The sequence below is a fragment of the Cnephaeus nilssonii genome, assembly GCF_951640355.1.
Source record: "Cnephaeus nilssonii genome assembly, chromosome: 7".
NCBI classification, from domain to species: Eukaryota; Metazoa; Chordata; class Mammalia; order Chiroptera; family Vespertilionidae; genus Cnephaeus; species Cnephaeus nilssonii.
Window position 1 is genome coordinate 69,193,871 of NC_137078.1, and position 14,274 is coordinate 69,208,144.

The 14,274-nt window shown below is 32.5% G+C and overlaps 1 protein-coding gene across 1 annotated transcript in view; it reads right to left on the reverse strand.

Moving 5' to 3' along the window:
- FAF1 (Fas associated factor 1) overlaps nucleotides 1-14,274 on the reverse strand; it is a 354,542-nt gene that overhangs the window by 206,146 nt on the left and 134,122 nt on the right. The window contains exon 7 of the mRNA XM_079776926.1: nucleotides 10,547-10,652. Coding sequence (XP_079633052.1) covers nucleotides 10,547-10,652 — 106 coding nt within the window. The remainder of the gene's footprint in view (nucleotides 1-10,546; nucleotides 10,653-14,274) is intronic.

Consider the following 14,274-nt stretch of genomic DNA (forward strand, 5'->3'; position numbering starts at 1 on the left):
TTCTTGTCTTAAGGTGATCTTGGTCTGACAGGGGTGCGGTTAAGGTGGAGTAAGTAAACAGATAATTGCAAATGAGTGTGGTAAATGCTTTGACAGACATATGTTCACAGAGAGAGGAGAGCTCTAAAAAAATACACCTAACCTGAATAACCACAAATTTAACTATCCAGATTGAATAACTACCTAGCTCCCAACATTTGGCTTCAAATTACTTTTGGTAGTTTCAAAAACTCAATTTTACTTCACAGAATAAAGTTTGGTCATAAGTGAGGTCATTCAAAACAAAACAAAACAAAAATGCATATAGTCTCCAGGGAGCCAATTCCTGGAACCTAGAATAACTTCTAAGCAATAGAAGACATGTGTATCAACAACAAAGATAACTAATTTGAAGGTGTCAACATTCACTTAAATTTATGACATGTCTGCATGTTAATATGTCAATCACATTTACTTTGGGGCCATGCTTCACATATGGCTCCATCATCATATACAAAAATCTATTACAATATTTGAAACAATAATTACCAATAGGAACCAGAATTCATAAGACATTTTACTATATTTCTGAAACTTCAAATCCTAAATAAAGTGACCCATGTGCATGTCTGTTATCATCAACAAAATTTTCACCTGCAAGAGAATAGCAGCCTTTAAAAATGCCCTTATGGAGGTGAAGGCCTGGGGCGGGCTAGAAGGGGTCAATGGGGAGGGGGGTGAGGTGGGAGGGGACAAATGTAACACTTTCAACAATAAAGATTAAAAAAAATTGCCTTGTGTGAAATGTGAAAGATAAGGGGAACATCTCCCAATTCAATAGAAATGAACAGATGTTTAACTAATATTTTATTATTATGTTATTAGACATTATAAACATAGTTCTTATGAAATATTTCACATTTTAATCAGGCAAAGGCAGGCATGTAAATGTAAAATGCTTTTGATAACAGAACACCAAAGGAATTAGAAACTAATGGCAACAGCATATTTTAAATTTAACATACATAATCTATAATTCTAATATGATTCTGAAATGAAACTTTTATATAAATGCTAGCAAGAGAATCAGGAATGTCACTAATTATCTCATAATTGATTTCATTTAAATATAATTTTGGTGATTTTTCCTTCATAATGATTATAGGACCTCTTTTAAATTTACTGCAGTAACTATCACAATGTGATAACTATAAAACTACAAAGAAATTATGACAGAAAAAAATGTCAGTAAAATAGAAAAGGTTGAGAAAGTCAATGTGTAAAACAAGATTTAAATTCATCTGAAATAGAGCTATAGTTTAACATATAGGTCTTTCACTTTCCTAAACACTTTTAGATAGTTCACTGTACTAACATTTACAACAGGCTTGGCCCTATCAGAGAACAAAAAGAGAATTATATACATGGACACATATTAATGATCTGGAAATGTGGCATATTTAAGAGGTCCAACAGTATATAAAAATTCTAGAGCTGCTTATAATTAAAATCTATAAGATGGAAGGTTCAGTCTAAAAAAGACTGGACTTTCTCTACAACATACGTTATGCTGCTCTCCAAAATACATAAATAAGGTTTGCACTTTCCCAAACAGGTTATTTAATCCCAAATTCCCTCCCCCCAATATAACACCTCGTTTCCCTTTGTACAGTCAGTATTTAGAGAGAGAAAATATTCTTTTGGATGTTTACAGTCATTTCAAAAGCTTAACTAGAAGATTCCTTTCTCACCTTCTTGGGAATTGGTCAAATCACATTTATTCCTTCACTGCTTTCCCCCGTCTCTAAATCAATCCTAGCAAACATCTGGCTTTTATTCTTATTCCTTCAATTATTTCCAATTTGTGGGCATTTGACTTTTCTAGCATAAAGTTTCTAAAATATTATTCCATAATCAATGTGTGAAATAGCTGTAGCCAAAAAAGAAAAAGACTCCTTCCTTGCCTTTATCTACGTGGATACCATACCTTTGGGTGCCACAGACTTAAAACTCTGCCAGGATTTTTAAAATTCTATTTTGCATTCTAAGTGCAAATATAATTTGTTTTCCACTACTACTCATAGGACTTTCCCAGCATTACTCTTTTACCTTCTCCCCTCTTGTTTCCTTCAACCCCTTCCATCCAGTTTCCATGTTCAGTATTATTTCCCCCCCTGCTCTCCCTCCACCCCCATGTATTAGCTGTAAAATAGATGTAAAGCTTGGTGCATGTCCAAAAATTTTATGATCAAAATACATACTTAGCAAATTGTTTGGCTAAATCTTTCATGTATGATGAAAGATTATTACCACAATTCATTAGCAAATTATAGACTTTGAAATGTAGGCAGACAAATATTTGGCCCTGTATCAATCAATTTGGACCAGCTGGGTAGAAATTCACACAATCCCAGGAAACCCGGGAAGTGAGGTGCTCTTTCATTTTTCATTCACTTGAAACATTAAAGAAAAATTATCATTCTATAAAAATGTTCACTTTTCAAGATTTTATTAGAGCATTTAGATTTAGTTTTATTTTCTGTCTACTTTAGTGACCCATAAACTAATCATTTTTCTTGCGATTGCAAAGCAATAGTGCCTCGTGCACACACCTTAATATGTGACCATTATATTCCAGTTTAAAAGTTAAATATTTAATAATGGTTCTACTGCCCCAAAAAGGTATGTGGGCAGGTGTACTTCTACATACACTAAATCTGCCTGGAAACTAATTTTGCAGTTATTCACAATAAATAATACCATTAACATTCTTCCTCTGAGCCTCCCTAGTCCAGTGTGGTGACCCTGTACAAAGATTCTGATTGATCCTATGTCTGTCTGCTTTGGTTAAGCTACAAGGCCATATATAGGGACAGCTGCACTTTGGGAGCAACTTAAAACAAATTTCATCTTAGTGGCATCTAATCCAGTGCTCGGTACAAGCCGCATGGAAAAGTCAGTGTCAAAATTAAACAATGCCGGCTTTGCAATGAGCAGATGCTTTTGCCTTGCAGCTGTAAAAACCTTAAAACAATCCAGTACTCTACTGTCTGGTCACGCAATGATCACAAAGCAAGGAATACATTTTGTCATTTATAGAAAATGTTTGCTATAAGCTTTTAAAGTATTTCTTCCTTAAAAAAAAAAAAGTTTAGAAAATAATAGGAATGTATTGAGGGTAATAATACGGTAATAAAGCCCTAAATTGTACAATAGGATTTTTAAAACTATATTATTTGTCACACTAAATATATTTGAAAAAGAATAACTCCTTGACAAGACAGTGTTAAGTTATTCACAAAATGCATCATACAAAAGAAAAATTAGCATAAACAGATATTTAAAAGAGATTATGGTAAAAAAAATATTTGGTATATAAGGACAAGCATGTAAATAATTTCCTACATGCAGGCCTTATCTTAATATACCTAGCACTTTCCCTTCCACTTTCTCATCCTTGATTTACTCGATTCTTTAGTTTTTTTGTGGGTTTTTTGTTGTTTTTTCTGATTTGCTGGGGTGGGGAGAAAATTATGGAAGTTATTACTTTTACTTTATGGCTAGAGGATACTTAAATGTTAAAATGTTTCTCAACTTAAATAACATGGTATTTCAGCTTAAGTAATAAGGTCTATAAAGAAATCGCAGCCTTTTCTAACCTTCAGCGTACAAGAAAGAATCTTGTCTCTGGCATTCAGGAATCTAGGAGTTAATATTTTAACACTGAAATAAACATTTCTTCATGAGGAGAAAGGCTCCAACTACTGTGTCTGTGAAACCAGAGAACCAGCCATACCTAAGTAAGTGACTGTCTGGTCATGATCAATCAGCCTCTGCTAATTGAGGTTCTGGCTTTAAAGTAGATTTTTATAATACACACAAGAAAGAGAATATTATCTTTATTTTAAATAGCCTGCTGCAAAAAGAAATTTCAGGAAGTTTTTTTTTTTCATCATTCAAAATTTTTTCTTGAAATCCTTTTCTCCCCAAGGATATCAATTTATTAACACCTCATGGCTTATAAATTTCATTGAATGTTTTGTTGGTTGAAGGTTTGGGGATTCCTCTTATATTCCTCCCCACCCCACAACTTATATTTCAGTGAATAAGTCCCAAAGTAATGCTCACATAAATAGGAAATTAATATAATTTCATTTTAAATATCAAAAAAGGCATGGTACTTTCTTCATTAAAAGTATGAGAAATAAAATCTAAAATAATCTTGTGGTTACTTTTGCATTTCTATATATTATTTTCTAAGAATGTAAATAAAACATACTGACATACAAAGCATTTTAAGCTATAAATTGTAGGCATTCATTTAAAAAGATGAGCCAAACCTAGAAATAACCTTTTTTTATGAAATATTTATAATTATCATTAAGTTATATACTATTGGTATGATTTTTTTGTATTCTTTGATAATAGCTATAATTAAAATGAACCTGAATTATAATGTCAATAGTATATACCATCAAACAAAAGTAAACTATGCAACAAATATATATGACAAGAGAATTAAACTTAAAGTATAAACATATAAAATAACTGACATGTATTTCTAGATGTGATCCCTTGTATCTTAAACCACATAGATTAGAATAAAAATTAATTATTTCACAATGTCAGTATCCCAAATTACCATATTGTACATGAGCAGCTTTAAAGATAAGAAATAACTATAAATTTGCACAAACTGGGTGTACTTATATTGCTATTTCATAACTTTAATAATCAGAATTATGCTAATAAGAAATGTAAAAATATTGTTTAAAAGTGTATTCCAACTTAAGGTTATTAATTACATAATTCTAATTCACATTTAATGGAATTTAACATATTACATATTTTTATGGAATCACCTAGAGATTTGCAAAAATAATTAGCTCAAATAAATGGTTCTCTTTTAAGTTCATTTTTATCCCTTTGGGTTCACTCAATAACATCAATATATTTTAAAAGTATATATTTTACTCAAAAAATACATAAGTAAGTCACAAACCAAAATCTAACAGATGTGACTTCTAATTAGTTATAATAATCTCTGCTTCAATGCCATTAGAATGAGTCTTTCTTTTCTTTTGAAAACTAAAAAAGCTTTCCTTTGAATTTTAAACTGTCAGGGTGCTTCAAAGTCAATGTACAAAATCTGCTTTGATTAAAATTTTAGACATCTACAGTGATAACTTTATGAAAGGAAAATATTAAATTATAATTATCCTAAACAGACACAGTCTTGTGAAACTAACCCTACATTCATGTTAAAACACAAAGAGTTGAATATAATGAATTTGATTCATCCTTGGACACAAAGCTTCACCACAGTAAACTCAGTCAACTGTTGCTCTTGTGCCTATATTCATGGTGCTTAAATAGCGCACTTTAAAACAAAAAAAACTCCAATTGGCTTTTCATATATCCACCCTCCCCAAAAATAACGCACTTGAAAAACTCAAATGATATGAAAGGCTTCAAGGCCTCTTTTCTCCCTTTCATACCCCTTTTTTTTATTTCTGTTTGCAGTAATCTGCCTTTCTCTTTCTCTTTCTCATTGCTACAGAGCAAGCGAGGAGGCTCAGAGCTTTGAAAAGGGGCTCAGTGTGTAATGGGTCCACTAGAATTAATTTACTTGCACCAAATCCATTGAGCACAGAAGGTTTTTTTCCTCCTTCTCTCTCCCTCTTCTCAAATCATTTGGAGTCGAACGCAGCCCCCAGCCTTTGTAATTCTAGTAAAGCACTTAAAGTGCACAGTAGGTGTTCATGAGGACCATCTGGTCAAAAGCAAAACAAGCTGCTGATTTTGCCTTTGAATAGAATGAAGCAAGTGTGAATTAGTCTCTTCAATTAGCACTATTACAACCTGTCAAGTGCATATTGTAAAACAGGATTATTACAGTATTGGTCACCAGTGCAATTATTTACTCTCTGCCTTTTCTTGCATATAAAAATGTCTTATGTTTATTAGTTTTTGATAACTGAACATAGTTTCTCCTAACCTAGGCATTTTAAAACTACCAATCCACAAATCACAGATTATGAAATGTGATCAGCCAAATTGATGTCAGAATACACATATCTTAAGTAACAAAGGACTAAAACATTGTCCTTAATTCCTAATAAAAATTCATTGTTTCTATCTTCTTGAAATGAGGGTGAAGAAACACTTACAGGAGCTAAAAATAATTTCCAATAGAGATTATTCTAAAATACTTTCAGAGGCAGAAAAAGACTTGTCAGTTCCAAATGGCTGCATTGTAAATATTACTTAAATTTATTTCCCAAGAGAATAATTTATTAAAACCTCAACATTTATAAAATGGTCATTACTGATTTGTTCAGTTGAAACGGTATAATGTCAACAGATCTCAGTTATAAAATGTAACCTGAAACTAATAATATACGTGCATATTTGAAAGAAACTCATAATCTCCTTTTCTGAAAGCTGAATAAAGGCTTAATTCATTGCTCAGTTGCTTAAGAAATTACACTTCTTTCATTCTTGCTAAAATGTCATTTGTGATTTCAAGTTTTAAAAAATCAAACTACGATATATAGTAATTAAAATGGGTTCATTCTAATTGAGCTTATTTATGCAATTTATCTTGCAATAAAATTAAACTACTTAAACTTTTAATTAAATAAGCACACAATTTAATTTAGCCTCTTGAATATGCACATTCTAAGCTATCCTGGTCTTGAGTTCTGTGCCAGCATCTCCCACCCTACCCCCAAACAGGAAAACAAACAAACAAAAACCACTAAACCTAAAACATTTACAGAAAGGGCATGCTAGTTAAGAAGTTATAGTCAACTCACAACTAGAAAATTGCCCATTAGTACAATCTGTAAAAAAAAAACCTACATATTTAATTACTGTTAATAACCTCCAACAATAAAGAGTAGTTATAAATATATGTTAGCCAAGCAAGTTGAGAAAGTAGCAAGCAGAAAAAAGACACAAAACTCAACACAAGTTTTGAATTTGCAGAATCAGAATTAGCTTCATGATTTCACAATTAGGTAGCCAAAATTATTTTTAAGAACTGGTATGATTTATGTACTTAGTTATCTTCTTATTGCTAATTCAAATTGTTGGCTTCCCATATGACAATCACTAGTAATAGTAGTGAAATGTTTTACTATTCCATGCAAGATATATCTTTATAGTTTGTCAATTTTTTCTTTATTCCCATTAAGAGCTAAATCAACATTAATAAAACAGAGAGGAATTCTAGGTTAAAGTGAAACTTGGAAGAAGATATAAATAATTTTAATAGCTATTCATCGTGCTTCTTGCTGTAACAGATAGGAAATACTTAATGATTCCACACCCAAAATACTTATCACTGTTATTCTGGGTCATGTTTGTATTTCTTAAATTTGTATGACATACAAAGAAAAATGGATATTCTGCCCACTAGAAGCTTTGCAGTAGTAAGATTGACAACAAAGAATTCTTTTCCAAGAAAAGTTGGCTTGATTTCAGAGACTTTATATCCTTTTCCACACCTGGGTTTAGGATTTGCAGTAGGCAAATCAATCTACCCCCCAGCCCCACTTCTTAATTTAACCAATTCCAAGTGCATTTGTAACCACAGATCTTTAATAGTATTATACAGAATTACTAGAGTCTGTACAATTAATTGTTTAAAAAGCTAAATTCTCTGTGTAGAATATCCATTAAGATAAGGTAAGCTTGTTTAAATTTTCAAGGAAATTCATATTTTAAAGTGTGACAAATAAGTAATGTAGAAACCAAAAAGGTAAAAAGACATTATCACAAAGTTATTATTCTATTATTAGCTATTTTCAAACTATTTCACATAATGGAAAAGAGAAAGGATATTTTTATAACAACTTGTAACTCTCCATTCTGACCTTTTTATATTATCTCTGCCTTTTCTTCAAGTAGGAGGATAAATGGAAGAATTTGTAAAGAGTTTTAAAAACAACAACCAAAAAAACCCAACACACATCGATCTCTAACTAGCTTAAATTAAAATCTAAAGCACCCAAAGGCCATAAGACATGCAAGAGACCACAGACCAGAATGAATACTTATACAACTCAGTTTATCACTATTAACTTGCATGAACATATGGTCACTGAAGAGTTTATTTGAAACTCTAACTGCTTTTAAGTTCTATTTTCTAAGTCAATCTTTTTTAAAATGTATTTTGTTTCACTAAAAGTTGAAATCATAGTGCCTTTTCAACTCTATTTCATTTAATAGAAATTTCCCTTTGAGGGAAAAATATTACAAATGCTTTCTTTTAAAAATGCAAGGCTTTCAAAAAATGATATATTATTTTCTCCTATAACAAGGATACTATACTACAACACTGGAAAATAAATCTGTGTCATTTTTTAAATTTCTTACTTTTCTTCATATATTGATCAGAATTCATTCTTGGATCTATTTTAAAACACTGAAAAGAGATCTCTGAAACTGGCGAGAGAAATTAATTTACAATTTAGGATATATGGCATCATTAAGCTTCCACATTAACAGCAAAAATTCTAGCATTTATAAAATAACACTGCAAAAGCTTTTTAAGATTATAGCAAACTGACTTTCAATCATGCACAAAAAGAAAAACTTAGGTGTTACTGTAGGTTGCATGGCAATACCATAATAGCATCTTGTCCTTCTGAAACTCCACCTCACCAGGTATTCCAAAGTTAAAGGAGGAAGTTTTAGGATTAGACCTAAAGAGTGTGATCCTAGGCCTAAAGAGAATAATCCATGTCTTTTTTCTAAATTGTACAGAATAAAGAGCCTATGTGTACCTGGTTTACACACAGAAAAGCAACTGATATTAGAAACAACTGGATTTATTTTTTCTTGGCAAGAAGCATTTCAAAGTATTATTTTAAATTTTTTAAAAAAGAAGAAAAAGAAAAATGAAACAGAAGAAACCAAATTTTTGCCAAGATATACATAAGAATATCGGTCTTTGCAAAAATATTTCTGGGACATTTTTCATTTAGAAAATGGTATAAAAAAGATTCACGGTTTTCAAGTCCTTGAAGCTTAATATGTATTTGGTAACCTAAATAGGAGGCCATGAAGAACAGTTTCAGCCAACTGTGGCGCATAATGGTACATTTACAGAATTTTAAATATTTCTTTTAATAATTGATGTAGTCATTTTGAATCATTCTGCATAGGATATCAGGTGTGAGCAGATTGCATTAATGCTGCTTAAACATTTCAACTTGTCAGTATGGCCAACTCGATTTCGGAAATATTTGCAGTATTTTCCCATCGAAACAGTAATAAAGGCAAAATAAATATATGCCACTACTTTATAATCACCGAACATTAATGAATATTTTATGTCTTTTTAAATCTCCCTGTTTAATTTAAAAGGGTGAAATTAAGTCTCCTCCCTGCAATATGCCAATTATCTATAAATCAAACAATAATTTGGCCATTATGCTCCTTTTTGTTAATATAAGAAAAGCTAATTTGAAAACACTGAATGGCATTTTTAGATTATCAGTTTAATAGTCCTTTCTGCCCTCTTGTGGGAAAAAGCAGAAATACACTCAAACTACAGAAACTGGAAATAAAAAAAAAGGTAACATTTTAGCAATAAAAGTTTCATTCAGAAAAACAAATAAAGCAATTTATATTTATCCATAATGCATTATACTAGTCTTCAATTTAAAAAATTAATCAACAGGATAAAATTTACCTATTATCTTTGCTTTTCTTGATTAAACTGGAGTTATTTTTAAACTAAATTTCCTTATTTAGTTATATTCAATATATAATTCAATATATATGATTAATCCTCTTTAGAAAAACATTAGTAGACAAAATGATTGATGTCTTCACAACTTACAAGGGGTAATGTGACATCATTTCAGTGTTTCTAAACATAAGTCCTGGCATAGCCTTACACACTTTCCCCCCATGGAAATATATTACTGGCTTTTAGGTAGGTGGGGTCACAGGCAAGAAGATACCTCTTCTTTCTTGGGGGAGGTTCTTTTTTGAAACAGTGGCCCTGGTTGGCTACACAGAAGAAAAAAAAAATTCTGACGATAAATAAGACTCTTCTCAAATATTCTGAGTTAAATGACTAAAAGTTTCCATCAGCATTCCTCAAATGCTGCCCAACACTGGCATTGAGCTGCTTAAAAAAAAGCCTCCTCAAATTCTTTTTGGAAACAGACAGGGTACACATTTTAATTAATATTTTTCAAATATAATACATGCATGTTCAAAAATGCATGCTGACAACAATTTCCAAATTAATATTTTGAATAATTACCATAAAACTACAAAATATATTACATAATAATGAATATTTTAAGCAGAGTTTTAAGATGACTATTTTAAGAATTATCAAGAGCTCCCATTTACAATACTGTCTTTCTAGGTCAAATCACTTAATATGTCTACAGTAATCATGATGCTCCAGTTAATTAAATTTAAGAACCCAATAATGAAACATAAAGCGAGTTTCCAACCAGAACAGATAAGCCCTCTTTAACAGGGTCAACATTAGTTATAATGAGCTACCTTTATTCCTTAGCTGTGAGACATAACTCACCTCTTGAATGGTACTGCTTCCTGAGAAGTTCAGGTTATACTCCCGCTGGACTTCTCGGTGGGTGATGATCAGCATGAAGTTTTGATTTAATGACTCCTGCAGGGCACTGAAAGGGTTGAAAGAAAAACAAGAAACTCTGAGATGAACAAGTTCTAGCTTGCTTTACAGCTAGCTGCAAAAAACCCCAGGAGTATCATAACCTCCACACAGGCATGTCCAGACCCAATGTTATCATCTTTTCAGCTCCTAAAAGCAAAAGAGCATGCTGAGAACAACTAAGGGGAGCTAACCTGTTAACTCCTTCTCTACTAAGGTGTTTTTAAACTTCAATTCTAAATATTTTGCATCCGTAAGAATTTTCTGCAAATCATATGTTATTGTCTGTATATGTATTTTCTCCAAAAGAACCAACTTTGTCAATTATATCAAATTCCAAGTATGTTACTAAAATGTATACTCGCTGTTCTGGATGAAGAGAAATATGAAGCTATTGTTTATATTCATGAATGTTATATAAGAATGGAAATATGGTTTAAGTCCAAATTCAGAAGATAATGAAATCTATAGAACTTTAGTTGCTATGTCAAAATTCCTTCAAATTAATTATGCTTTCACTTAGGACTAAGAAATAGAATTCAGAAACTGGAGAATTCAGGGCAACATTAAACTCTGTGTTAAAGTTGTAAAATATTAGAAATGTGTTAGAACCAGGAGAGTTAATGAATTAGTCATATATTAAAAAGCGTAAGTCATGGTTTTATTTGTTTATGACAATACTACTCAGAAGCACTATCAGCATTGAAGATATAAATCTGCCACCATTATTTATGAATAATCAGTACTGCCAGCCTCAAGTATTATTAAGCCAGGCTTATGGAATCAGAAAAATATTTAGGTGTGCTATGTCATTCTGGTCTTCATCACTCCTCCTTTGCCAATCTGTAACTATGTGATAAACATACATGCAACATAAGATTAGAATTAGGCAGTTAATCTGAATGTCCTATTGTCTTCTATAGAATTTACAGGTTGATTACTGACTAAAATGACCTAGGAAACACCAATACATAGCATGAAATACTATTAATCAAAGGTCATGATACCCCACTAGTTTCTTTATGCAAGAATCTTTGTGACCATCTCCTTAGCACCTAAGCATAATGCCTTGCAAACTACATATAAATACTGATTGAACAATGAATAAATTTTGAATTTCCAGAAGGCAAGAGTCTTACTCAACTTTGTGTGTCTCAAACAGCAAGTTTGCCTTCTGGAAAACTATCATCGAAATTAAAATTTTGATTCATTTATTAATAAATATTAAATCAATGCTTTGCATTAATTATTCCAATTGCTAAGAAAACCAACCCAAATAATACATAGTTTTGATTCACAAAAAAACTTCACAATTTTATAAAGATGGACAAATACATAAACAGCCATAATATAATGTAACTAAAGGCCCGGTGCACAAAATTCGTGCCCTTGGGGGGGTTGGTTCCCAGCCTGGCCTGTGCCCTCTCACAGTGCGGGAGCCCCCTGATTGATCGCCCCAAAGAGGTAGGCCCCGCCCACCCATCCAGGGCTCCTGGATGGATTGCCCCAAAGAGGTAGGCTGGAGCCATGGGCCCCGCCTCCGCACTGCACATGCAGTGTCAAGCCTCCGCCCATCCGCAGCCTCCTGGTGATCGCTCCTTGCGGTGTGAGGGTGTCACGGCATGAGGGCATGACGACCACATAGGATTTTAATAATATGATAGCTACAACTGAGAAATTGAAAAAAGTACAATGAAAACTGAGAAGGAAGTGCTACACTCTGTCCCAATGAGAGGGGAAAAGAGGTTAGAGGAAAGCTTCAGAGAAGAAAGATGTAAGTTAAAATATGAAGGATAAGTAGCACCTTTAAGTTTATCACTTGGAAGGGATAAAACTTTTGTTTGGGGAAAAGAGATGGGTGGCACTTTTTAGACAAAGAAATAAATGGAAGAACATTGAATATTCATTCACTCTGTTAGCATACTTAATACTGCACATAAAATAAGTAGCAGTGACCCAGGTCTAACTCATAATCTGTCCTCCAGGTACAGGAGGAGGGAACCCAGTAAGATCATACTTCTCTCTTCATTGAGTTTATTAAGAGATGGCAGATAAGCAAACTTACAATTCTTATGTTAGTTTGCTAAGAACTCTAATACTTTTCCTAAGATGCTATGGAAATACAAAGAAATCCACAGAATCTGGCATGTAAACTGAGTAAGTTTTGTTTCGTGAGTCCTGTCCCCCACCCCAAACCCCTGTTGAAAGAGTGGGAAGGGGAAAGGAGAAGGCTATAAGAAATTTATCCATTTATTTTTGCCTTTATTTCCCTTGCCTTTGGAATCAAGTCCATAAAATGTTCTCTATGACAAGGTCCATAAGTTTAGTTCTGATGCTTTCTTCTATATAATTTATTATTTCAGATCTTATATTTAGGCCTTTGATCTATTTTGAGTTAATTCTTCAAAAAATTAAGAACAGAGCTACCACATGCCTCAGCAAACCCTCTCCTGGGTATATAGTAGACCCAAAAAAACTCAAAAACATGTAATCACAAAGATATATGCACTCTTATGTTCATTGCAGCATTATTCATGGTGGCCAAGACATGGAGACAACGAAGATGTCTTTCAATAGAGGATTGGATAAAGAAGATGTGGTACACAAACACAATGGAATACTACTCAGCCATAAGAAAAATCGAAATACTGTCATTTGAGACAACATGGAATATTATGCTAAGTGAAATGAGTCAAGCAGAAAAAGCTAAGAACAATATGATTTCACTCATATGTGGGATATAAAACTGAAACTTGTGGACACAAACAGCAGTGTGGTGGTTGCCAGAGGGAAGGGGAAGGGAGTGAAGAGGACCTAATATATGGTGACAGAAGATGGTTTGACTTTGGGTGGTACAGTGCAATGTACAGATCTTGTAAGATAGAAATCCACACCTGAAACCTATATGATCCTATTAACCAATAACACCCAAATAAATTTAATTTTTTAAAAAGAAATTTATTGTGGTGATCTGCATAATTTTCAGACTTTATTGCTAAAATATTATCTAGGCAAATTGATTCTAGCTGCTGCTTGGCATAATGAGTTGAGTCCTCAGTTCCTGTATCTAGGAGCAATTTTCTCCTTAACAGTATCTTCTAATGGTTGGTTAGGATAGTTTGCCCTAACCTAACCCACCTTCAAGCATGCTCTCTTTTACCTTCAAATTGCAAAGTCATTCATGCCACTTCAACTCTTAAAATAGCTCTGAAGATGACTGCCAACCAAAGTAGGTAGGTGAGAAATAATATGATATGGGTTTGGTTTTTAGTGCCATGTTTTCTCTTCAATTAGAGAGAGAAGAAAAAATATGTAAGCAAACGTAGAAACTTTTTAAAAGCAGTCTGAATTTTAATTCAATGGAGTAAATGTTTTGATAGAACATGTATTCGCACTGGTTTTTAATTTTTCATTCTCTATTATGATTTTCCTTTTAGTTCAAATATTTGCATTTACCAACAAGTAGATGGTTCTGTTTTTACAAAAATATTCAAACTTACCACTCAAACCTTGTCATTCAAACTTAATCATTGTTCTACTCTCAAATCAGACTGAAATTAATGCTTAAAATTTGAACATTTTTAATAATTATTAGGCAAAGTGCTAGACATTTTCATATATACCTTCTCATA